General features: G+C 44.6%; 2 protein-coding genes across 2 annotated transcripts; one reads left to right on the top strand and one right to left on the bottom strand.

Moving 5' to 3' along the window:
* The first annotated feature begins 4011 nt into the window (after positions 1-4011).
* On the top strand, positions 4012-14103 carry cdc23 (CDC23 (cell division cycle 23, yeast, homolog)). The gene is made up of 16 exons (XM_084141047.1): positions 4012-4155; positions 4420-4492; positions 4634-4771; positions 4950-4992; positions 5115-5220; positions 5313-5445; positions 5586-5763; positions 5858-5955; positions 6041-6122; positions 6319-6472; positions 7491-7610; positions 7896-7971; positions 8092-8153; positions 8246-8324; positions 13202-13321; positions 13509-14103. The coding sequence occupies exons 1-16, from the start codon at positions 4049-4051 to the stop codon at positions 13662-13664; spliced, it is 1725 nt and encodes a 574-aa protein (XP_083997173.1). The 5' UTR covers positions 4012-4048; the 3' UTR covers positions 13665-14103.
* LOC311100226 (kinesin-like protein KIF20A) lies at positions 14098-25595 on the bottom strand. Its single transcript, XM_084141046.1, has 17 exons — positions 25476-25595; positions 24174-24373; positions 19657-19782; positions 19426-19545; positions 19176-19314; positions 18867-19042; positions 18680-18779; positions 18280-18492; positions 17955-18141; positions 17325-17468; positions 17044-17212; positions 16796-16942; positions 16467-16709; positions 16136-16346; positions 15952-16043; positions 15697-15834; positions 14098-14957 (listed from the first exon to the last, which is right to left on the bottom strand). Exons 2-17 carry the CDS (start codon positions 24354-24356, stop codon positions 14604-14606), a joined length of 2742 nt encoding a protein of 913 aa, XP_083997172.1. The 5' UTR covers positions 24357-24373; positions 25476-25595; the 3' UTR covers positions 14098-14603.
* Between the last annotated feature and the right edge of the window lie 1149 nt (positions 25596-26744).

Raw genomic sequence — 26744 nt, forward strand, 5'->3', positions numbered from 1 at the left:
GTACTGAGAAAAATTTTAAACAGAGAAAAATATGGTGTGCTCTGCTCTCTGCTTTTTGTGTATGTCTGTAGAGAGATAGCCAATAGCCCATAGAAATGTGAAAGAGATAGCCGGGAGAAATGTGTCTATAGAGCGATAGCCAATAGCCAAGAAAAATGTGTCTATAGAGAGATAGCCAATAAAAATGTGTCTATAGAGAGATAGCCAACAGCCAATAAAAGTTCTCTATAGAGACATAGCCAAGAAAAATGTGTCTATAGAGAGATAGACAATAGCCAATAAAAATGTGTCTATAGAGAGATAGACAATTGCCAAGAAACATGTGTCTATAGAGAGATAGCCAATAGCCAATAAAAAGGGTTGCATGCACATGCAGCACAACATATTGGGGCGGCAGGTAGCTTAGTGGTTAAGTGCGTTGTGCCAGTAACCGAAAGGTCGCTGGTTCTAATCCCCGAGCCGACTAGGTGAAAAATCTGTCGATGTGCCCTTGAGCAAGGCACTTAACCCTAATTGCTCCTGTAAGTCGCTCTGGATAAGAGCGTCTGCTAAATGACATTAAAAAAATATATATATATAATATATAGTAGGTCAATCAAATGTCAGTCTCTTTCTTTCTTTCTGTACAAGGGTAGGATAGCAACATTCTGTTCAGAAAGTGACAACGGCAAAGATGTTTTGCGTCATGTTTGAGCCTAAATGCATTGATCTTGCTCAGTAAGCAATGTTGAGAGGGCAAGTTGTGAAGGGCCAATTCATATGTACAATTCTGAATGCACAGCATGAGCAGGCACAACAGGAGTATGTGTACCTTGTCTTTTAAGCTCTCTGTCCTCAATGCAATGCCCAATCAATGTGCCAAGTACTGGCACATGCACTGGCACATTGATATCCCCTTGATTTGAGGACAGTAAAGGTACCTGTTGTGCCTGTCAGATGCTGTCCACTGTGAATTTGACATATGAATTGGCCTTTCACAACCTGCCATCTCAACATGGCTGGGACATAAGGGTTAGTGTAGAGGGTAAATTGGGATTTTGTGAGTGGTCACACAATTGCTTGCTTTCTGTCATTTTATCCTATCAAATTCGGTACATAGTCTGTCTGTCAGTAGCTAGGTTTCCATCCAATTGGTGACAGATTTTCATGCGAATATTCAAAAAAATATTTTGAGCCCCACCTTTGTAGTTCCTTGTTTTGCATGTTATTCTGACATTAATACATGTCACATAACAGTTTGCAAACAATGTTTGCTTTCTTGAGTAAGGCAGCTCCAAAATGCAGGTGTTTCAGCCTAGCTCAGTGCTTTCTGTGGTGGTGGGGCAGCCAGCGGAAAATACAGAGCGCAGGGGTTGGTAATGTTCTCTAGTTGCGCCGTGATTGGCTCTGTCTTCTATCACTCATGGGGGCACTATAACCCCTTCCAAATCTAAGGGTAGAGCTTGAAAATTCAAGCCCCTTGGGTGCTGCCATATAGTTACATTAGAAGTGCCCATCTAAGAAGACTCAAGGTCATTGGCTACAGATAAAATGACGTCAAATCATGTTATATCTACAGTAGCTTTGATAGGACTGATCATGTCAACATCATACTTTCAAAATCTTAGCTAGCAAGCTAACAGTCATCAAAATGAATCAAGTCGACAATCTACTGGCAAATCCTTTTTAATCCTTGTCATATGAAGAGAAATAATGAAGAGAAATTAGATAGATAAAACGTATCGGTGCTCATCAGCCATTGGACATAAATATTACACAACAAGTTGGAAATCGCAAATTCAACAATGAGTGGTTTGGAAGGAATTAGTGGCTAACTGCAAGCATTGCAAAGCAATCACTATCCTGCTGTTCAGTGGAGTGGCTGTGTGGTCCCAAGTCTCGGTTTAAGGGTCTCTTTTCCAAACTTAAAATTATTAACATTCAACATTGGCCATGCTGTCAATCCATCATGATTTCTGCCACGCTCAAAACAACTGGAAACTCTGGAAGAAAACTAGTTCCGACTGGGAAAATACGTAAGTCGGGAACTCAGGCATCTTTCTAGAGCTACGACCTGAAGATCACTGATGGTGAAAGCACCATAGATCCAGAGAATGCCAGACTTTGATGACAAAGTTTAATGACAAAATTTGCCCGCGAAGGTCTGCCGCACCTCCTTCCTGTTCAAGTGAGCACAGCACAACAAGGTGAGAACAAAAATGTATTGTATGCTACTGCATAAATTATGTAATATGCCAGGGAGATATGTATACTGTAGCTAAGAAAGTAATACTAAGTGTATGTTGTGTAGTAAGCTGTTAGTAGCCCATGTACCTCACCCTAATAATTTGGTCTATTTTCCCCTCTTAATTTCGCATACTATTCTGACTTGGTGGTGCACATGTAGCCTATAACCTGTTTTTTAGAAATGTAATCATCGAATATTGTAAGAGCTTTCATTGTCTGCTTATATGCCCACTTTATTTATCCTTTATGTTCTGACTTGGTGTACAGGGAGAACACTGTAAGAACGGCCCATGTTCTGAATTCTGTCGCTGTACATTTCAAAAGTGCTGAACAAATAATTATATTGACTACTTCCGTCCTAGCTCGCTCATTAATGTCTTAATCGAAATTATGGATTGCCTCTTACCTGCTCATCATCCCCTTATGCCATAGTTTGTACATCTCAATTGTCAGTAGAAACCACATTTGTTTAAGCAAGTCAGCCATTCAGCTATGTTTTTTTTTAAAGGCAGTAAATGAGGCTGAATTAACTGTTTCGCTGCCAGACAACTCAGCTGAGCCAGGTGTAGCAGTGGTAAGGTGTTGGGACTGCTGTTGGGACTCTGCTGTTGGGACAACTTTATGTAGTCCCTAACAGTTAGTAGGCACCGTTTGTCACCTTTATAGTGCACTTAATGTATTGTTTAGTATTGTGTTGTGTTGTGTTGTGTAGTGGCTTTGCTGGCATTCATCTAAAAATTTATATTTTTAGTTTTCCCCACCAAGATTTTGATGCTATAATCGCAACTGTGCATAAATAAAATATGCGGTTTTCCCCACCAGAGATGTGTTTCCATCAAATTGACCTGTTGCGGGTAAAAGTCTGTGCTTGATGACATAGTGCACACAAAAATTACTTTTGCGGTTAAATTCCCATGTACCGAATAGAAAATATAAGTTAAATGGGTTTCCATCGCATTCTCAACTCTATTGATGGATTTGTCATAAAACATTTTGCGTTATATAGCGAATATGGCATTCTGGTATTGGCATGTGCGCTCTAGACAACAGTTTGCAGATACAGTGCAGGTTTAGCCGACATGTTGAGATTATTATGGACAAAAGAGTGAGATTATTTTTATTTGTCAAATGGCAGCCAAGCATCGATCATCATGTCACCAGAATAAGACCCTCGATATTTATTGGAAAGGTGTATCAAGCTCATCATCTTGCACTTTCACCACCCTGTGAAGTTCATCATCATTTATTTATTCTGTAGCCTAATAAAGGGCATGCTTTCCCAAATCATAGTGGGAGGACCATACATGTCATCCCGTGACTCCAAATGTACTTTGATATTATATCAATATTTGCTCATAAAAGCGTTCCCACCCTAATTTCTCACATAATTAATTTTACCAACACAACAATATCTCACATTGTCTTGCGTATTTTGTTTTGTCAACATTTGGAAAGTTTACTGACAAATTTGCTGTTTCCATCAGGCATGTCATTAATTTCTTTATCCGACATACTTTACTCGCATAAAAAGGTTGGAGGGAAACCTAATTAGCTGTCTTGACAGTACTGTAGCAACATGCATCGTATTCTGTGGTACATGCTGCCACCCTCTGGATAAATTCTGAACTGCATTGTAGTTGATTTCCATCTCACTTAAAAATATTTAGGTAGCCTATTCTTAAAAGACTTCAACTAATTTCTAAAACTGTTTTACATTGTAAAGAATAATTTCAGATAAAAAGCTGAAAAGCTACTGCTAAGAGTCGATTAGTCCTAATGCTGTCCAATCACAACTTATGACGTACAACTCAAGGGATGAAAAATGGCGGACTTGTGTAGTGAGTTTGGCGATTTAGTTAAAATAAAAAAACAGCTGATCTCTGTGATATCGCTTTGTAAAGAAAGAGGACTTGTACATAGCGTGAAATGGTAAGAAGCTCTTCTTGATGTTATGATCATTGTATTTCTTTCAGTGAAGAATAGCTTCAGTTGGTGAACTCACAGTTGTTAGCTAGCTTGCTAATGCTAACTAGCTAGCTAACGATTAACTTGCAAGTCTTGTCAAGTCTAGCCTATTTTTTTTCAGACTGGTTCAGACTCTTATTTTCTTAATACAAGTTCATGTTGAAGTTGATAACACATTGCGTTAACTACGTCAGTGATATCACCGATGGTTGTGTGACATTATTTCAGGGCTTCAGAGTTGGCATTTGCCCTGGACCCCCTTCCCAAGAATGAATTACCTCCACCGGCAGCTTTTACTGAGGTTTGTGTCTAACTAGTGGCTAAAGTTCACGATAATATTTTCCTTGCTAATGCATGAACAAATTGCTGATCTTTTTGAATTGGAGGCCATTTGAGTGGTATGTACAAGCTCTGTTATCTCTCTCTATCATCCTGGTTGTAGGAGGATGCTCAGGACCTGGATGCTCTTGGCCTGGCCAAGTCCTACTTTGACCTGAAAGAGTATGACCGCGCTGCCTACTTCCTTCGGGGCTGCCGCAGCCAGAAAGCATACTTCCTGTACATGTACTCTCGCTATCTGGTGAGATGGTGTTTCAGCATTCACAGCAACGTCACCTCTAGAAATCTAGTTGTCAAAATGGGAATAGAGTTACTTTTTCCAGAATCCTTGCAACTCCTTCATGGGGGCCATCCAATGTAGCCTGTCATTTCAGTAATGTTGTCAAATTCTGACACTCATCTGTTTCCTTGGTTTCCAGTCTGGAGAAAAGAAGAAAGATGATGAGACGGTGGACAGCCTTGGTGAAGAGCTAAGCTTTCTATGTCACCAAATAAAACATCAATGCCATCTAAATCAAAACTGTGTGTCTAGACAGAGTTCAATGTCTTAATTGGTTGGTTTTTCCTGCTGTGATTGGCTGCAGGGCCTCTGGAGAAAGGTCAGGTGCGTAATGAGGCTCTGCGGGAGCTGAGGGTGGAGCTGAGTAAGAAGCACAGTGCTGGAGAGCTGGATGGATTCGCTCTGTACCTGTAAGCACATCACACTATCACACACACTCAGTGGACCTGCGCACCATACACATGCTCAGTGAGTCTTTAACCTCACAAACCTGTGTGTGTAGGTATGGGGTGGTGCTGCGGAAGCTGGATCTACTGAAGGAGGCGGTAGATGTGTTTGTGGAGGCGACCCATGCCTTACCTCTACACTGGGGAGCATGGTTGGAACTCTGTAACCTCATCACCAACATTGACATGGTAATACTCACAAATCACCCAGATAATTTCTCCTCTGTACCCACTACAGTAGTTCCCAGATCTACTGGACTACATTACATGTCAATTAACTTCTACAGAATATTAGTGATGTACTTGTGGCTCCTCTCTTCTCTCGTCAGCTGAAGTCCCTGTCTCTGCCAGACTGCTGGATCAGAGACTTCTTCATGGCCCACATGTACACAGAGCTGCAGATGATCAAAGAGGCCCTGCAGAAATACCAGAGTCTGATTGAGTCCGGCTTCTCCAAGAGCACGTATATCGTCTCACAGATCGCTGTGGCCTACCACAACATCCGAGGTCTGTCAAGTCAATAAAGTAATATGAAGAAACATTCTGCTATGTATTTTCTTTCTCCTATTCACTTTCACACCTGTGCTTTTCTTTGTCGTAGATATTGACCAGGCTCTGGCTCTGTTCAATGAGTTGCGGGAGCAGGATCCCTTTCGCATTGAGAACATGGACACGTTCTCCAACCTGCTATATGTCCGGGTGAGACCCCAATGAATTGACTGTCTCCATCTGTCGGGCTCCGTCTTTGTGAACCTGCGTCTGAGACTCTGTTGTGTTTCCACAGAGCATGAAGCCAGAGCTCAGCTATCTGGCCCACAACCTGGTGGAGATTGACAAGTACAGGGTAGAAACCTGCTGTGTCATCGGTAAGGATTCTGCCACTACACAGCTAAACGGGATGGAAAACCACACCTCTTCACAAGTCAAACCCCCTTACCAGAACTCTTTACTATGTTCAGTAATCACAGACAGACCTTTCAAGGCTCAAGCAGTACAACCAACTCTACCTACAACTGATATGTTATGTTTCTAACCAGTTCATTCTGTCTGTCCTGTGTGTAGGTAACTACTACAGTTTGCGGTCGCAGCATGAAAAGGCAGCGCTGTACTTCCAGAGGGCTCTGAAGCTGAACCCTCGCTGCCTGGGGGCCTGGACTCTGATGGGCCACGAGTACATGGAGATGAAGAACACCTCCGCTGCCATCCAGGCCTACAGGTCAGACTGACACTCCACTATGGCCCACTGCCATCCAGGCCTACAGGTCAGACTGACACTCCACTATGGCCCACTGCCATCCAGGCCTACAGGTCAGACTGACGCTCCACTATGGCCCACTGCCATCCAGGCCTACAGGTCAGACTGACACTCCACTATGGCCCACTGCCATCCAGGCCTACAGGTCAGACTGACACTCCACTATGGCCCACTGCCATCCAGGCCTACAGGTCAGACTGACACTCCACTATGGCCCACTGCCATCCAGGCCTACAGGTCAGACTGACGCTCCACTATGGCCCACTGCCATCCAGGCCTACAGGTCAGACTGACGCTCCACTATGGCCCACTGCCATCCAGGCCTACAGGTCAGACTGACGCTCCACTATGGCCCACTGCCATCCAGGCCTACAGGTCAGACTGACGCTCCACTATGGCCCACTGCCATCCAGGCCTACAGGTCAGACTGACGCTCCACTATGGCCCACTGCCATCCAGGCCTACAGGTCAGACTGACGCTCCACTATGGCCCACTGCCATCCAGGCCTACAGGTCAGACTGACGCTCCACTATGGCCCACTGCCATCCAGGCCTACAGGTCAGACTGACACTCCACTATGGCCCACTGCCATCCAGGCCTACAGGTCAGACTGACACTCCACTATGGCCCACTGCCATCCAGGCCTACAGGTCAGACTGACACTCCACTATGGCATGGCTTAGAGCTGGGACAATAAACCAAAAATTATGGATACCGACCGAACCAGTCATTTATCGAGGACATTTTACTGATATCGATAATAACGATAAGTCGTTTTTACTAGAGAAATTTGAAGTTTGCTAGGGCTATTTCGAACAGGACAATTTATAGCTACAGCATTCAAAATAGTAGTCGTTTTAAGGGTAATATAAAGAAATAACTGGTGCACGCCACGCTGTGGCATTGCTCATCCTATGGGTATGAGAGAGTTGTGCTCCATGGTTTTATATTTCTGTGTATGTTTTCTTTGTTGATCAGGCATGCTATAGAAGTGAACAAGCGAGACTACCGTGCCTGGTATGGTCTGGGACAGACCTATGAGATCCTCAAGATGCCCTTCTACTGCCTGTACTACTATCGAAAGGCCCACCAGCTCAGGTGTGTGTTTGAGTAAAAGCCAAGTGAGAGGGTTCTCTTGTCAGTGGGTGCATGGTATCGTGTAGTAAAGTGTATTACCCCGTGTAGCTCAGTTGGTAGAGCATGGCGCTTGCAACGCCAGGGTTGTGGGTTCGATTCCCATGGGGGGCCAGTATGGAAGGAAAAAAAATGTATGCACTCACTAACTCTGGATAAGAGCGTCTGCTAAATGACTAAAATGTCAAATGTATTACCAAATTGTTACATACTGTAGTGTAAATGACGTGTCACTGTGTCCCTCCTCAGGCCCAATGACTCTCGTATGCTGGTTGCTTTGGGAGAGAGCTACGAGAAACTCTCACAACATGTGGAGGCCAAGAAGGTTAGCAACAGCAGCATTCTATCTCTGCCATTTAGTTTTCGTTTTCCTGTATTTTTAGAATGTAATATTTTTGCCCCTGCTGTAATTTGTCATTAAGTTCTATTCTTTCTTTTTATCCAGTGTTACTGGAGGGCTTACTCTGTGGGGGACGTGGAGAGGATGGCCCTACTGAAACTGGCAAAGTAAGGACATCATAGCATGTATATGTGTGTGTCCACTTAATGCTGTGTTGTTGAGACTTATAGTCCCTAATACATATGTTGTTTGTTGACAGACTTCACGAGCAGCTTAATGAGGCTGACGATGCGGCCCAGTGTTACATCATCTACATCCAAGACATCTTCTCCTGTGGGGTGAGCAACCCAACTGTATATGTATTTTTATCTCTCTGAACAAAAATATAAATGCAACAATTTCAAAGATTTTACTGAGTTACAGTTCATATAAGGAAATCAGTCAATTGAAATACATTTGTTTGGCCCTAATCTATGGATTTCACATGCCTGGGCAGGGGTGCAGCCATGGGTGGGCCTGGGAAGGCATCGGCCCACCCACTTGGCAGCCAGGTCCACCCATTGGGGAGCCAGGTCCAGCAATTAATGAGTTTTTCCCCACAAAAGGGCTTTATTACAGACAGAAATACTCTTCAGCTCATCCTATGGGAATGAGTAGGTGTGTCCAAACTTTTGACTGGTAATATATATATATATATATATATATATATATATATATATATATATATATATATATATATATATATACACACACAGTGGGGGGAAAAAAGTATTTAGTCAGCCACCAATTGTGCAAGTTCTCCCACTTAAAAAGATGAGAGAGGCCTGTAATTTTCATCATAGGTACACGTCAACTATGACAGACAAATTGAGGGAAAAAAATCCAGAAAATCACATTGTAGGATTTTTTATGAATTTATTTGCAAATTATGGTGGAAAATAAGTATTTGGTCACCTACAAACAAGCAAGATTTCTGGCTCTCACAGACCTGTAACTTCTTCTTTAAGAGGCTCCTCTGTCCTCCACTCGTTACCTGTATTAATGGCACCTGTTTGAACTTGTTATCAGTATAAAAGACACCTGTCCACAACCTCAAACAGTCACACTCCAAACTCCACTATGGCCAAGACCAAAGAGCTGTCAAAGGACACCAGAAACAAAATTGTAGACCTGCACCAGGCTGGGAAGACTGAATCTGCAATAGGTAAGCAGCTTGGTTTGAATAAATCAACTGTGGGAGCAATTATTAGGAAATGGAAGAAATACAAGACCACTGATAATCTCCCTCGATCTGGGGCTCCACACAAGATCTCACCCCGTGGGGTCAAAATGATCACAAGAACGGTGAGCAAAAATCCCAGAACCACACGGGGGAACCTAGTGAATGACCTGCAGAGAGCTGGGACCAAAGTAACAAAGCCTACCATCAGTATCACACTACGCCGCCAGGGACTCAAATCCTGCAGTGCAAGACGTATCCCCCTGCTTAAGCCAGTACATGTCCAGGCCCGTCTGAAGTTTTGCTAGAGTGCATTTGGATGATCCAGAAGAGGATTGGGAGAATGTCAGATGAAACCAAAATAAAAAACTCAACTCGTTGTGTTTGGAGGACAAAGAATGCTGAGTTGCATCCAAAGAACACCATACCTACTGTGAAGCATGGGGGTGGAAACATCATGCTTTGGGGCTGTTTTTCTGCAAAGGGACCAGGACGACTGATCCGTGTAAAGGAAAGAATGAATGGGGCCATGTATCGTGAGATTTTGAGTGAAAACCTCCTTCCATCAGCAAGGGCATTGAAGATGAAACGTGGCTGGGTCTTTCAGCATGACAATGATCCCAAACACACCGCCCGGGCAACGAAGGAGTGGCTTCGTAAGAAGCATTTCAAGGTCCTGGAGTGGCCTAGCCAGTCTCCAGATCTCAACCCCATAGAAAATCTTTGGAGGGAGTTGAAAGTCCGTGTTGCCCAGCGACAGCCCCAAAACATCACTGCTCTAGAGGAGATCTGCATGGAGGAATGGGCCAAAATACCAGCAACAGTGTGTGAAAACCTTGTGAAGACTTACAGAAAACGTTTGACCTGTGTCATTGCCAACAAAGGGTATATAACAAAGTATTGAGAAACTTTTGTTATTGACCAAATACTTATTTTCCACCATCATTTGCAAATAAATTCATTAAAAATCCTACAATGTGATTTTCTGGAGAAAAAAAATCTCATTTTGTCTGTCATAGTTGACGTGTACCTATGATGAAAATTACAGGCCTCTCTCATCTTTTTAAGTGGGAGAACTTGCACAATAGGTGGCTGACTAAATACTTTTTTTCCCCACTGTGTGTGTATGTATGTATATATATATATATACACACAGTGAGGGGAAAAAAGTATTTGATCCCCTGCTGAGTTTGCCTACTGACAAAGAAATGATCAGTCTATAATTTTAATGGTAGGTTTATTTGAACAGTGAGAGACAGAATATCAACAACAAAAATCCTGAAAAACACATGTCAAAAATGTTATAAATTGATTTGCATTTTAATGAGGGAAATAAGTATTTTACCCCTCTCAATCAGAAAGATTTCTGGCTCCCAGGTGTCTTTTATACAGGTAACGAGCTGAGATTAGGAGCACACTCTTAAAGGGAGTGCTCCTAATCTCAGCTTGTTACCTGTATAAAAGACACCTTTCCACAGAAGCAATCAATCAATCAGATTCCAATTTCTTCACCATGGCCAAGACCAAAGAGCTCTCCAAGGATGTCAGGGACAAGATTGTAGACCTACACAAGGCTGGAATGGGCTACAAGACCATCGCCAAGCAGCTTGGTGAGAAGGTGACAACAGTTGGTGCGATTATTCACAAATGGAAGAAACACAAAAGAACTGTCAATCTCCCTCGGCCTGGGGCTCCATGCAAGACCTCACCTCGTGGAGTTGCAATGATCATGAGAACGGTGAGGAATCAGCCCAGAACTACACGGGAGGATCTTGTCAATGCTCTAAAGGCAGCTGGGACCATAGTCACCAAGAAAACAATTGGTAACACACTACGCCGTGAAGAACTGAAATCCTGCAGCGCCCGCAAGGTCCCCCTGCTCAAGAAAGCACATATACAGGCCCGTCTGAAGTTTGCCAATGAACATCTGAATAATTCAGAGGAGAACTGGGTGAAAGTGTTGTGGTCAGATGAGACCAAAATCGAGGTCTTTGGCATCAACTCAACTCGCCGTGTTTGGAGGAGGAGGAATGCTGCATATGACCCCAAGAACACCATCCCCGCCGTCAAACATGGAGGTGGAAACATTATGCTTTGGGGGTGTTTTTCTGCTAAGGGGACAGGACAACTTCACTGCATCAAAGGGACGATGGACGGAGCCATGTACCGTCAAATCTTGGGTGAGAACCTCCTTCCCTCAGCCAGGGCATTGAAAATGGGTCGTGGATGGGTATTCCAGCATGACAATGACCCAAAACACACGGCCAAGGCGACAAAGGAGTGGCTCAAGAAGAAGCACATTAAGGTCCTGGAGTGGCCTAGCCAGTCTCCAGACCTTAATCCCATAGAAAATCTGTGGAGGGAGCTGAAGGTTCAAGTTGCCAAACATCAGGCTCGAAACCTTAATGACTTGGAGAAGATCTGCAAAGAGGAGTGGGACAAAATCCCTCCTGAGATGTGTGCAAACCTAGTGGCCAACTACAAGAAACGTCTGACCTCTGTGATTGCCAACAAGGGTTTTGCCACCAAGTACTAAGTCATGTTTTGCAGAGGGGTCAAATACTTATTTCCCTCGTTAAAATGCAAATCAATTTATAACATTTTTGACATGCGTTTTTCTGGATGTTTTTGTTGTTATTCTGTCTCTCACTGTTCAAATAAACCTACCATAAAAATTATAGACTGTCAGTGGGCAAACGTACAAAATCAACAGGGGATCAAATACTTTTTTCCCTCACTGTATGTATGTGTATGTATATGTGTGTATGTGTGTGTGTGTATATATATATATATATATATATATACATACATACATACATACATACATACATACATACATACATACATACATACATACATACATACATACATACAGTGAGGGGGAAAAAGTATTTTATATATATATATGCACTACTGGTTAAAAGTTTTAGAACACCTACTCATTCAAGGGTTTTTCTTTATTTTTACTATTTTCTACATTGTAGAATAATAGTTAAGACATCAAAACTATGAAGTAACCAAAAAAAGTGTTAAACAGGAAGGTAGCTTAGTGGGTAAGAGCATTGTGCCAGTAACCGAAAGGTCGCTGGTTCTAATCCCCGAGCCGACTAGGTGAAAAATCTGTCGGTGCCCTTAAGCAAGGCACTTATCCAGAGCGACTTACAGGAGCAATTAGGGTGAAGAGTGTCTGCTAAATGACAAATAATAATAATAAAAAATAAACAAATGAAAATATATTTTATATTTGAGATTCTTCAAATAGCCACCTTTTGCCTTGATGACAGCTTTGCACACTCTTGGAAATACAATTTGATTTGAAGTGTTCAGAAACATTATTTATAATAAAAGATACTCAAATGACACAATACATTATTTACCATTCATTTCTATTGGGCATAACATAACAAAGTGCAAATGCATCCAACAAGTTTGTAGTCAAGCTTAGTCATTGCGTGCTAGGAATATGGGACCAAATATTCAACTTTTGACAAAATGTTATACACAATAGTTGAATTTGTCCAAATACTTATGATGCCTTCAAATGGGATGACTAGATAAAGTACTTTAATTTCTAAACGGTAAAACATATGTATGAAAATACCCTAAAATGAAAGGTGACATTCTGTACTGTCTCCTCATGTAAAACATTTGATCGCAAATTCAAATTGCTGGAGTATAGATCCAAATTAAAAGCATTAGCTTCACTGTCCAAATAAATACGTGGGGGATTGTATAGGTATGTTTAAGGAATGTGTGTACCATTGAGTCAGTCTCTATGACCAGTCCTCCTGTGTCGGCACAGCTGGGGGCATATTCATTACACCGATTCTGTTGCAAAACGTTTATTCAAACAGAAGTAAACTGTGAGGGACCTACCTGAATTTGTCCAATAGAAACTCTTGTTATGCTCAGTTTGCTTCCGTTTGGTTCTTAAACTGTAAATGGTTTCCATAATGAATATGCCCCTGGAGTTAGTGTGAAAATCTGTGCTTACAGGAGCAGCTGGAGCATGCAGAGGTGAGCACGGCGCTGCGTTACCTTGGCCAGTACTACTTCAAGAACAAGCTTTACGACGAGGCTTCACTGTGTGCACAACGCTGCTGTGACTACAACGACGTAAGCACTGCCTCTAGTTGAACTGTTGTCAATGAACAAAAATCATAATATTTCGATAAGATGGACACTTCTATCTACATACACTACTGCTTGTCCGGTACAGCTAAAGTGTCAGTCCTGTTTGAGTTGAAGACCACAGATGTATTTATTTATGGGGCTGACTGATTGCTGTGGTGTCCCTCTACAGGCTCGTGAGGAAGGGAAGGCTCTGCTCAGACAGATCTCCCAGGTCAGAGACCAGATGGAGGCCTCATCCACAGACCTGTTTGGACCGCTGTCCTCCAACAACAACACCCCTGTTAGGAGGGTGTCCCCCCTCGACCTGTCGTCCTTCACCCCCTGACACACACCCCTCGACCTGTCCTACTTCACCCCCTGACACACACCCCTCGACCTGTCGTCCTTCACCCCCTGACACACACCCCTCGACCTGTCCTCCTTCACCACCGCACTGGCTAGCTGAAAGCTCTACTTCACTTTGACTCTAATAGGACAACCTCATCTCAGCCTTATCCTGTTGGCTCCGTATCCAGTTATGGTGAATTAGTACTTAATGCCATATCGAGGGAGACTCACCGAAGAGATTGCTGTTCGTAAATGTCAAGTCTTATACATAATGTAAATATTTTCTGTGTATGTTTACATGTAGTCGGCAGTGCAGGAGTTGCCACCCTACTTTTGAATATGAAATAATTATCTGAACCATTGAATCTGGAGTGTCATTGGATCAATGGAAACTGCATGCTCATGTTACTTTAAGAATAAATTGATTTCTTACAAGATTGAGGAAAAATTTTATTACAATATTACAGTTGCACCACTCAAAGTATTTTGAGATAATGAAAGACAAGTTAACTGGACAAACATTGTAAGCAAAACATTTACATGAGAATGTAATTTAAAGAAATGTCCAATAGTAACATGAACTCTTAAAGCACTTTAGCAGGAGGTAATATGTGCAAGATACGTAGTGTGCATCAGCCCTCATTCATTCACTCAACCAACCAGTCACTACAACTAAATTAGAATTTCAAATGTTATCCTGCATTTTGACAAACATTACTCAATTTATTATCAGATCAGAAACTGAAAAGTTGTAGCATTGTGTTTAATACCCGAGTCACTCCAAAAACAAAACTTTGTTGCATTCTATAGGAAGACAGCTTAGCAGTGCAGATACTGTAGTAACACTTCAAATAAAAAGGTATTTGAAAAACACCATTACAAATAAGTAAAACAGTACAGATTTACAATTTGGTTTGCATAATGGTAGAGGATAAAATCAGCACTTGGTGACCCTGTACCTGCCAGAGGGGCAGGGACTTGGGGGAGGGGACTGTTGGCGGGAGCGAAGGATCCGTGAGTAGGGTGTGGTTTGATCTTCACGGGGGCGTCCCTGTCTGTTTCGTGACGGGGTACGTTGTGAGAGAAGGGAGCGGAAGAAGGATTGTTTCTCTGGGGGCTGGTTCTCAGCGTTGCCTGCTGCCCCACAGCCCCTCTTCTGACAGGAGCCGGGAGTAGCAGAGGCTGAGCCACAGGGGGGCATCTGACCCATCTGGGCCAGGGTCTCTGCCTTCCTCCTCAGGTCAGCCTTGATCAGCAGCAGGCCGTTCTGCAGCTCCACCAGGGTCTGGTCCTGAGGGAGGGACAGGAGGGGACAGACAGGAGTGGACAGGGTGAGAGAAGGACAGGGTGAGGGACAGAGTGAGGGAGTGACAGAGTGAGGGAGGGACAGGAGGGGACAGGGTGAGGGAGGGACAGGGTGAGGGACAGAGTGAGGGAGTGACAGAGTGAGGGAGTGACAGGAGGGGACAGGGTGAGGGAGGGACAGGGTGAGGGAGGGACAGGAGGGGACAGGGTGAGGGGGGGACAGGAGGGGACAGGGTGAGGGAGGGACAGGAGGGGACAGGGTGAGGGAGGGACAGGGTGAGGGAGGGACAGGAGGGGACAGGGTGAGGGAGGGACAGGAGTGGACAGAGTGAGGGAGGGACAGGAGTGGACAGGGTTCTCTTCTTTACACTGTGGGGGGCTACTAAGTCCACCTCCCACATGTATTTCCAGTTGAATATGTGCCTTTTCAGAGTGACAAAAACACACCAACTAGCAGCAGCCCTACCCTGCCTAGGATCACTAAGAACAAAATGTTCCCTACCCTGCCTAGGATCACTAAGTACAAAGTGTTCCCTACCCTGCCTAGGATCACTAAGAACAAAATGTTCCCTACCCTGCCTAGGATCACTAAGAACAAAGTGTTCCCTACCCTGCCTAGGATCACTAAGAACAAAGTGTTCCCTACCCTGCCTAGGATCACTAAGTACAAAGTGTTCCCTACCCTGCCTAGGAATAAAGTCCTATTGAATTCTATAGATGTGTACCTGTTTGGCCAGTGTGTGGTCTGCAGAGGCGAGCGCATGGCGCAGCCTCTCCCCGCCAGTGTTGCGGCAGCATGCCCTCTCTCCAGACTGCAGGTTCAGACCCAGCCTCTGCAGGTCCAGACGCAACTGACGCAGGTTCTGCAGCAGAGGCACTAACATGTTAAAACCCCAGCAATCACACCTGGTTATAGTGTTTAATACAGAAGGTACGGGGGTAATGTGTGAGGAGACTAGGCCCCTGGCTGGAGTACCGACCTTCTGGCCCTCCCCCAGCTTGCGGTCGGCAGCGTTGGTCAGGGCGTCAGAGGGCTCTGGTGGTGTGAGCTGCCCCTGGACGCGCCTCAGTTCTGAAAGAGAGTTACAGTTATAAAAGACCCATGTCATTTGCCAATCAATCATCTAGACTTCCCTCTTGTCCCAGTACTCCCTCTTCTCTTACCTTGTGTTTTCTCCAGCAGCTCGGCCCTCACTCTGCTCAGCTCTCCTGTGGTTGTGGAGGCCAGGCGCTGGGAGCGACGGGGAGTGGGACCCTCAGCCTCTCCTCCCAGGGCTAGGGGTGGGAAGAGGGGGAGTGGGGCTGGCTCTGCTAGGGACACGCCTCCCCTTTTCTCCAGGCCTGCAGTCAGTGCCTCAATCTGTTCATCACGCTCCTAGGATGGGGAGGGAAGGTGGAAAGGAATCAACCATCTGTAGCATGGAGAACTCCTCTATTCTAAACCCACTGAAAGAGCTGATAACTCTTCATCTACAGACTGTCCCATCCCGCTCACCTCTATTTCCTGGTTGTAGTATCTCTTGAGGCTTTTCTGCAGGTTGTTGATCTTGTCCTCAAACCTCTCCTCCATCAGAGCCTTCTCAGTCTCCAGGGTCTGGCTGAAGTCCTTCTCCATGCCAGAGATGACCTCCATCATCTCAGAGAACACCTGCTCTCTGACGGTGGCCTCCAGCGCCTCCTTCTCCTCCCGCTGCCTCTGCACCTCCCTCTTCAGCACCTCGATGGCCCGCAGCAGAGCCTGAACACAGCACAGACCCAGTCAGTCACCGAGGCCCAACACACACAAGTTGACGTTTCATTCACAGGGGGACGGAGAGGACATACATCTGAATCGAACATGGTGATGTCCCCGTCTTCATCACTGTCATCGTCATCCTCCATCAGAGTGCTGTCATTGGAGTGAGGCTGGGGCTCCCGCAGCAGGGACAGGATGTAGGCCACCCGGGTCTTAGTGGACGACCCATGGACCAGCTGAGAGAGAAGACAGGCGACAGAGGTCACAACGACACCCACTGAATAGCTCTCTGAAACCAAGGCTGTATTATTGACTGCAAGATGAGAGCTGTTTGTACCTGTGTGGCGATGGCAGAGAACTTGAGGGCCTGCAGGGTCTCGTCGTAGGTGGAGGCACAGGGGTTGATGTTGACCACCATGCTGGAGCGCCCCCGGCCGCAGAAAAAGCCCTGGAGAACCCGGGTCAGTTTACTGTCTCTGAACGGCACCACCTGAGGGGGTCGCGACCTGTAGAGACAGCAGAACACGTCACCTGGACAGTACAATGCTGGGATGCATTTCATTTACATGTGGTTTTACGGCATGTGATGAATTCCTCGTTTAGATGTGTGTGTCCTACTTGTTGTTCTGGTTGTGCCTCAGAGCAGCGATACAGCGGCCCAGGGTGTGGAGGGAGGTGTTGATATTGTTAGCCTCCTTCATCCTCTCCTCGTTGCGCTGGTTCTTACAACGCTCTGAGCCAGCCAGGTCACAGACAGCCAGCCTAGTGGGAGAGAATCACTATTATACTAAGGCCAGGTCACAGACAGCCTAATGGGAGAGAATCACTATTATACTAAGGCCAGGTCACAGACAGCCTAATGGGAGAGAATCACTATTATACTAAGGCCAGGTCACAGACAGCATAATGGGAGAGAATCACTATTATACTAAGGCCAGGTCACAGACAGCCTAATGGGAGAGAATCACTATTATACTAAGGCCAGGTCACAGACAGCCTAATGGGAGAGAATCACTATTATACTAAGGCCAGGTCACAGACAGCCTAATGGGAGAGAATCACTATTATACTAAGGCCAGGTCACAGACAGCCTAATGGGAGAGAATCACTATTATACTAAGGCCAGGTCACAGACAGCCAGCCTAGTGCGACAGAATCCCTACTACTAGCAACCACCAATGTCAAATCAGACAGAACAGTCAGGATAAGACAGTGGGTCAGAGAATGAGAAGCCTGGATGGGACGTACTCGCTGGTTCGTGTGGCCTGGCCCTGGTCAGCCTCTGGGTGGACGTGCAGGATCCGGATGGAGAAGATGCTGTGGCTGCGGCTGGAGTTGTGGTTGAGATGAGTGCTGGCAAAGCTCTGGTTCCTCCGGCCAGCCCTGAGCACTCTCCAAGCCTCCTCTGCACTGTGGACCTGCACCCAGGTGAGATCTGCACAACACATAAACACAAAGGTCAGTAATGTGAATAAACTACAATGAAAAACATAATTAAGATGATCTACATAATATAGTCACTACTTTTAGAAACAGAAAGCATGTTTTCTTAGAGAATCTGAATGCGTGTTACCCTTGACGTAAGGGTTCCCCTGCTTGTCATCACTCAGCCGCAGGATGGCCCTCTTCTTAGGCTGCAGGGAGGGCGGAGCCTCAAGCAGGTCATACAGGAACTCATTGTAGATCTCATAGAAGGACACCCAGACAGAGAACTGCACCCCCTCCTCCAGCTCCTCCCCTCCACTGTGGGACAGGCTGTCGGGCTCCAGACACACACTGTCAGAGTCTGCTGGGAGAGAGATGGGCGTGTTGAGCAGTGGCCACACAACCTCCAGGATTATACAAAAGGAAAATACTCTACATACTACCACTGCCTATATAATAAAGCAGCTGTGTAAATGCTGTATAGGCCTAACTCTAGACTTCGCTAGGCGTCAGAGAGCAGAGTCATGTTACAGTCTGAACGCCCTCACCCTCTAGCTGGGTGGCGATGTGGCTGGTTATGGAGTGTCCACCGATGCCGCTGTCCCAGGTACTGGTGCCGCCTCGCATCCGAGAAGTCATGCCATCCTCCTGTGATAGAGACACAGGGAGAGGTGAACGTGGCATCATGTGACTTACAGTTGAGTCCAGGGTGATTTATGCTCCCGTCTCCCTCACCTCTTTGAGCAGACAGTCTTTGCGGATCTCCTCGGCCCGGACCTCACCGGCGTCCAGCTGGCGTACCTCCTGGTAGAGGACAGGCTTGAGGTCCATGGCCCCGTAGAGACGGCCCTGCAGCTTCCTGAACACAGACACCAGGGCCCGGGGCAGGAGGCCCGCCTCACGACCCACTCCTACAGGGGAAAGGTCACATCAGTACTTTGTGGTACCCATCTCCACTGTATACTTAGCAAACAGCTAAACCAAGAGTGTGGAAATGTCTAGCTTTCTGTAGTTACTTGGTGATATCAACTAATCCTATCTCACCCTGAATGGTGTAGGTCTTGCCAGAGTTGGTGACACCATATGTGTAGAGGAGCCGACTCTCTCCACGAAGCACGTCTCTCACCATCTCCTTCATGGTGCTCTCGAAAAAGTCCTGCTGTTTGGTCTCTGGACCAAAGATCTACAGAGGAACACATGAAAAGACGTCTGTGAGCTCTGTGTATATTATAATGTAGTACACGTGTCATAGTAGAGTCTTATCTCTCAGGTCTTGTGTGAAAGTGAAACTTACCTGAGAGAAGCTGAACTTGTGGGTGCCATGGGCAACACCCCTCTCTGCACTCTTCATGTTCTGGGAGTCTTTGGGGGCTTTCAGCATCAGGGTCTCTTCGTTTTGAACACACACACAGCCCTGAAATGAGAGGAGGGAAAATGACACCCGTCTCACAAGTACTTAAAAGTTGACATGGAGAATAGGATGGAATGATAATACAATAGAATGGCATGAGAGTGCAGATCGTACCTGTTCCTCTCCTCTTTCCTTCTCTCCCTCAGTCAGGGGGCGGATACGCAGAAATACCTTCACTTTCTCAGTGTTCCCTTCTTCACTGCTGCCTTGTCTGATCACTCCAGGCTTCGCCAACGCTTTCTGAATATTGGAAAGAAAGTGGTGATAGTACTGTAGTTCTGTGATGAACAGCATTGTTGAACATTTTCATACCGTAGGCCTATCACTGATCCTCTTTGTGTAAATCAGCTACACACTTAGAACGTTTCAATGGAAATCTGTGTTTTTGGCGCAAAATGTTTATGAACAAATGACAAGCAAAAATGTCATATGATAGGTCAGACAGAGGGAGTAGTCCCTAAGCCAAGTGTGTGTGTAACATCTGACCAGAGAATAAAGCATTAGTGTGTGCTGTTGTGCAGCAACTCACTGCCTTCCTGAAGACAAAATGTAAATGACCTTTTAATGGCGTCAGACCAAGGCTCTGCATCTGTCCTCGTGCTCCTAGACCTTAGTGCTGCTTTTGACACCATCGATCACCACATTATTTTGGAGATATTGGAAACCTTAAATTGGTCTACACGGACAAGTTCTTGCCTGGTTTAGATCTTATCTGTCGGAAAGATATCAATTTGTCTCTGTGGATGGTTTGTCCTCTGACAAATCAATTGTATGTTTTGGTGTTCCTCAAGGTTCCGTTTTAGGACCACTATTGTTTTCACTATATATTTTACCTCTTGGTGATGTCATTCGGAAACACAATGTTAACTTTCATTGCTATGCAGACGACACACAGCTCTACATTTCGATGAAACATGGTGAAGCCCCAAAATTGCCTACCCTGTAAGCCTGTGTTTCAGACATAAGGAAGTGGATGGCGGCAAATGTTTAACTTTTAAACTCGGACAAAACAGAGATGCTAATTCTAGGTCCCAAGAAACAAAGAGATCTTCTGTTGGATCTGACAATTAATCTTGATGGTTGTACAGTCGTCTAAAAAACAACAACTGTGAAGGACCTCGGCGTTACTCTGGACCCTGATCTCTTTTGACTAAAATATCAAGAATATTTAAAGTACAGCTTTTTTCCATCTTCGTAACATTGCAAAAATCAGAAACCTTTTGTCCAAAAATGATGCAGAAAAGCTAATCCATGCTTTTGTCACTTCTAGATTAGACTACTGCAATGCTCTACTCTCCGGCTACCCGGATAAAGCACTAAATAAACTTCAGTTAGTGCTAAACACAGCTGCTAGAATCTTGACTAGAACCAAAAAATTTGATCATATTACTCCAGTGCTAGCCTCTCTACACTGGCTTCCTGTTAAGGCTAGGGCTGATTTCAAGGTTTTACTGCTAACCTACAAAGCATTACATGGGCTTGCTCCTACCCATCTCTCCAATTTGGTCCTGCCGTACATACAGTGGGGGAAAAAAGTATTTAGTCAGCCACCAATTGTGCAAGTTCTCCCACTTAAAAAGATGAGAGAGGCCTGTAATTTTCATCATAGGTACACGTCAACTATGACAGACAAAATGAGATTTTTTCCCCCAGAAAATCACATTGTAGGATTTTTAATGAATTTATTTGCAAATTATGGTGGAAAATAAGTATTTGGTCAATAACAAAAGTTTCTCAATACTTTGTTATATACCCTTTGTTGGCAATGACACAGGTCAAACGTTTTCTGTAAGTCTTCACAAGGTTTTCACACACTGTTGCTGGTATTTTGGCCCATTCCTCCATGCAGATCTCCTCTGGAGCAGTGATGTTTTGGGGCTGTCGCTGGGCAACACGGACTTTCAACTCCCTCCAAAGATTTTCTATGGGGTTGAGATCTGGAGACTGGCTAGGCCACTCCAGGACCTTGAAATGCTTCTTACGAAGCCACTCCTTCGTTGCCCGGGCGGTGTGTTTGGGATCATTGTCATGCTGAAAGACCCAGCCACATTTCATCTTCAATGCCCTTGCTGATGGAAGGAGGTTTTCACTCAATCTCACGATACATGGCCCCATTCATTCTTTCCTTTACACGGATCAGTCGTCCTGGTCCCTTTGCAGAAAAACAGCCCCAAAGCATGATGTTTCCACCCCCATGCTTCACAGTAGGTATGGTGTTCTTTGGATGCAACTCAGCATTCTTTGTCCTTCAAACACGACGAGTTGAGTTTTTACCAAAAAGTTCTATTTTGGTTTCATCTGACATTCTCCCAATCCTCTTCTGGATCATCCAAATGCACTCTAGCAAACTTCAGAAGGGCCTGGACATGTACTGGCTTAAGCAGGGGGACACGTCTGGCACTGCAGGATTTGAGTCCCTGGCGGCGTAGTGTGTTACTGATGGTAGGCTTTGTTACTTTGGTCCCAGCTCTCTGCAGGTCATTCACTAGGTCCCCCCGTGTGGTTCTGGGATTTTTGCTCACCGTTTTTGTGATCATTTTGACCCCACGGGGTGAGATCTTGCGTGGAGCCCCAGATCGAGGGAGATTATCAGTGGTCTTGTATGGCTTCCATTTCCTAATAATAACAGTTGATTTCTTCAAACCAAGCTGCTTACCTATTGCAGATTCAGTCTTCCCAGCCTGGTGCAGGTCTACAATTTTGTTTCTGGTGTCCTTTGACAGCTCTTTGGTCTTGGCCATAGTGGAGTTTGGAGTGTGACTGTTTGAGGTTGTGGACAGGTGTCTTTTATACTGATAACAAGTTCAAACAGGTGCCATTAATACAGGTAACGAGTGGAGGACAGAGGAGCCTCTTAAAGAAGAAGTTACAGGTCTGTGAGAGCCAGAAATCTTGCTTGTTTGAAGGTGACCAAATACTTATTTTCCACCATAATTTGCAAATAAATTCATTAAAAATCCTACAATGTGATTTTTTTTTTTTTTTTTTTTGACATGTACCTATGATGAAAATTACAGGCCTCTCATCTTTTTAAGTGGGAGAACTTGCACAATTGGTGGCTGACTAAATACTTTTCCCCCCCACTGTACCTACACGTAGAGACGCAGGCCTCCTTATTGTCCCTAGAATTTCTAAGCAAACAGCTGGAGGCAGGGCTTTCTCCTATAGAGCTCCATTTTTACGGAATGGTCTGCCGATCCATGTGAGAGATGCAGACTCGGTCTCGACCTTTAAGTCTTTCCTGAAGACTCATCCTATAATTGAGTGTAGTCTTGCCCAGGGGTGCGATGGTGAACAGAAAGGCACTGGAGCGACAAACCACCCTTGCCGTCTCTGCCTGGCCGGTTCCTGTCTCTCCATTGGGATTCTCTGCCTCTGACCCTATTACAGGGGCTGAGTCACTGGCTTACTGGTGCTTTCCATGCCGTCCCTAGGAGGGGTGCATCACTTGAGTGGGTTGAGTCACTGACGTGATCTTCCTGTCCGGTTTGTTGCTCCCTCGGGCTCATGCAGTGGAGGAGATCTTCGTGGGCTATACTCAGCCTTGTCTCAGGGTAGTATGTTGGTGGACTGTTGATATCCCTCTGGTGGTGTGGAGGCTGTGCTTTGGCAGTGGGTGGGGTTTAAGTATGCTCCCTCTAATTCTCCCTCCCATCCCGGAGGACCTGAGCCCTAGGACCATGCCTCAGGACTACCTGGCCTGATGACTCCTTGCTGTCCCCAGTCCACCTGGTCGTGCTGCTGCTCCAGTTTCCACTCTTCTGCCTGCGGCTATGAAACCCTGACCTGTTCACCGGACGCGCTACCTTGTCCCAGACCTGCTGTTTTCAACTCTCTCTCTCTCTACCGCACCTGCTATTTCAACCTCTAAATGCCCGGCTATGAAAAGCAAAGTGACGTTTACTCCTGATGTACTGACCTGTTGCAACCTCTACAACCACTGTGATTATTATTAGACCCTGCTGGTCATCTATGAACGTTTGAACATCTTGGAGAAAAATCAGGCCTTAATGGCCATGTACTGTTATAATCTCCACCCGGCACAGCCACAAGGGGACTGGCCACCCCTCAGAGCCTGGTTCCTCTCTAGGTTTCTGCCTTTCTAGGGAGTTGTTCCTAGCCACCGTGCTTCTACATCTGCATTGCTTGCTGTTTGGGGTTTTAGGCTGGGTTTCCGTATAGCACTTTGTGACATCTGCTGATGTAAAAACGGCTTTATAAATAAAATTGTATTGATGTTTGTGTGTAATAAAGCACTTGTTGTTAAAAGATAGCCTATCTTATTGCTGTGTGACAAATCGCTGGAGGGCGTAACACCCAATAAATAACTGTCTAGCGTCTACCCTAATGCCCTTTGCAAAAAAAATGACAGTCTGGGAAAATGGAAACACTCAAACACTGTCCAACTTCACTATCTTATAAAGAGATGTATCAAGTGTTGCAGAATATTCACTGAGTGATGAAAGGCTTGTCCAAACAAGCCGTCACCACAATGTAGTGTTGTGCTGCCTATTAACGTTACCTTCACTGAAGAATAAACAAGTACTGGTAGGCCTGTAATAAAGGAACCTTAAATATATATATATTTTGAGTGCGGAGTGTTATGAGTTCAGTTAGAGCTAAGGCCTCACCTCTCTGATGGATGGCCGAGGTTCTAGTCCAGGGGAGATGATGGAGATCTCAGGCAGAGTGACTTTGTTCAGTCGTTGTCCCACCAGGCCTCCGATGTCAGCTGCCGTGGATTCAAACACAGCCATGCCCCCCTCCTCCTCGTCAGACAGGACTCCACATGGAGACGCCATAGACAACGCCATAGCAACCTGTTGGGTGACTGAATTGAGATTTTGGGATCACAGAGCTGTCAAGAGTGAGTGAAATCTACATCAACGAGTTTTCCAGGTTTACTTAAATTGGTGCAAAATAATCAACTTTCACATGCATTTTAGTCATTTAGACTTACAGTAGTGAGTGCATACATTTTTATCCTTTTTTCATACTGGTCCCCCATGGGAATCTAACCCACAACCCTGGCGCCATGCTCTACCAACTGAACTACATGGGACTATGTATGTACAAGACCCGTGTAGCTCAGTTGGTAGAGCACAGAGTTTGCAACACCAGGGTTGTGGGTTCGATTCCCACGGGGGACCAGTATGAAAATGTATGCACTCACTAACTGTAAGTCGCTCTGGATAAGTGCATCTGCTAAAAATGTAAAATAAAAGGCAATCTGATTAGAAGGGAACCTTGGATGACTAGAGGGGCCAAAAGTCAAGTTTGCTGGTCTGCAAAAGACAAGACTGGTGTTTATTCTAGAGTGTTAGCTAGCCCAGTTTGTTTTCAGATCTAAAAGTGGTTTCAAGTCCAAAGTCCCACCTCATGTGTTGTGTAGATTCAGCCATTTCCATGGCTCAATCCCAAATGAAATTATGCCATTACTGATTTTAAAAAATTACATTAGTTACAGGCCTGTTGCAGCAGAGTTGAAAATGTGGCAAAAACTTTTGAACCCACATAAAGCAATCCATTGGCTGGCTTGGTGATTGGCAGGTAATGTTACACGCAAGCAGACCGCTGGTTTGTTTAGCTAAACTGCCACGGTAACTAACAGCTAACGTTACCTAGTTAATAGTTTCTTAATTAAAATGTGTTACATCTAATTTACAAAATAAATATTAATACATTACATTTGTAACGCGCTTTTCATTGTACAATAATAATCTCAAAGTGCACTAAATAAATAAATGTAGCTAGCTAACCAGGTTGCCATTTGTCTAACGTTACCTAGAAAGCGCTGATTAACGTTAGCAAAAACAAGATAGCCTAGTTGCGACGTTTGTCATTTAGCTAGTAGCAAAGGTATTTCGCTTCAGGTAACTTTAGTTTCATCAAGTCAATGCTGAATGCTCTAATTCTGAAACAGATCAAATTACCTCGTCAGTCGCGGGGATGTAACGTTTTGAGCTATCTTCGTAAATGCAAAAAAAGCTACCTTTTTAAACAAACAACTTGCTCTATCTATCTAGCCATGAAATGCTACCTGACAATGCCCCTTGTTTTGTGCACAGACACTTCCCTCAAGGCGTCCACTGATTTAACCAATTCAAACATCGCGCTTCACGTGCACAACCAATCACAGGATAAAGGTTACACAGACGCCACACAGACGCTGACCAATACGAAGCTCGTGGCTACAGACAAAAATTACTAAAGAAAATGCGAATTTAGAAAGTGTTTATTTGATCCTTTGAATGTTTTAGCTAGTTATGTGTGTGTTATGTTATATCTACAAATGTTCTAATACTGTTATCTAGGAAAATGTAATTGCATGGACCCTAGCCCTGGATTATAAATCATCCGGTTGTAGTCCAGGACTAGGTTTAGGCAAAAATTATGGAACTAATCTGTTATCTGTGGTTTAGTCTAGTCTGGGTCCGGGAAACTGCTGACAAACCAGTGACTTGGTGATTACAGAGCAAGCACGCTGTGAGTTCAGGGATGGGATTATCCAATTTCTGCCACCAGTGTAGCGATTCTGTTTTTTTTTTTACAGAAAACGTGAACCAGGTAGGCATCATCACTGTAGGCAAATAATAAGCACACAGCCACACACCACAACTTCTATAAATGTCCCGACTCCCGACCTCTTGGTAGAATACTTTTTTTTTTTGTACTTTTTTTTTTTTAACAAGGTGTCTCGTTGAGACCAGGTCTCTTTTGTAAAAGCCCTGCATTTTACAATTATACAACATATAACACATAGCAAATACACCAGAAAATTATAATACAAAGAGAATAGAAAAAATAAAGCACTATAAAGCACACATGAAAAACAATCACATTCCTCAGCAAACAGGTTTTCAACATAGAGAATAATTTTTTAAAAAATCAAAAAGGTGTGGTAAAGTGTGACATCAATACGAGGTGAAATGTTTTTAATGTACAAAACAGTTGGAGGATGCGGGCATCGATCCCGCTACCTCTCGCATGCTAAGCGAGCGCTCTACCATTTGAGCTAATCCCCCGATGTGACAGAGCCTGACCACGAGACTATTTAAACCTGCCGTTCTTTGACTCATTGCTCTGTGGTGCTATACATAATGGCAAAGAACACATCAAATAGCTCAGATAATGTATATATGATTATAGTTCTACACAGCGGCAGCCATAGTGAGTTTACGCAAAATCAATATATCCCTTTT

The sequence above is a fragment of the Coregonus lavaretus genome (genome assembly GCF_964263955.1).
Source record: "Coregonus lavaretus genome assembly, chromosome: 24".
In the NCBI taxonomy this organism is placed as follows: Eukaryota; Metazoa; Chordata; class Actinopteri; order Salmoniformes; family Salmonidae; genus Coregonus; species Coregonus lavaretus.

Excerpts from the sequence above, each read along its gene's own strand:
- LOC311100226 (XM_084141046.1), bottom strand. The coding sequence starts at position 24,356 with ATGGCGTTGTCTATGGCGTCTCCATGTGGAGTCCTGTCTGACGAGGAG. Across the intron at positions 16,710-16,795 it reads TCACCATGTTCGATTCAGAT|GCTCTGCTGCGGGCCATCGA; the intron begins GTATGTCCTCTC and ends TGCTGTGTTCAG. Across the intron at positions 15,835-15,951 it reads AGCTGGGGGAGGGCCAGAAG|AACCTGCGTCAGTTGCGTCT; the intron begins GTCGGTACTCCA and ends CCTCTGCTGCAG.
- cdc23 (XM_084141047.1), top strand. The coding sequence starts at position 4,049 with ATGGCGGACTTGTGTAGTGAGTTTGGCGATTTAGTTAAAATAAAAAAA. Across the intron at positions 4,493-4,633 it reads CACCGGCAGCTTTTACTGAG|GAGGATGCTCAGGACCTGGA; the intron begins GTTTGTGTCTAA and ends TCCTGGTTGTAG. Across the intron at positions 5,764-5,857 it reads GGCCTACCACAACATCCGAG|ATATTGACCAGGCTCTGGCT; the intron begins GTCTGTCAAGTC and ends TCTTTGTCGTAG.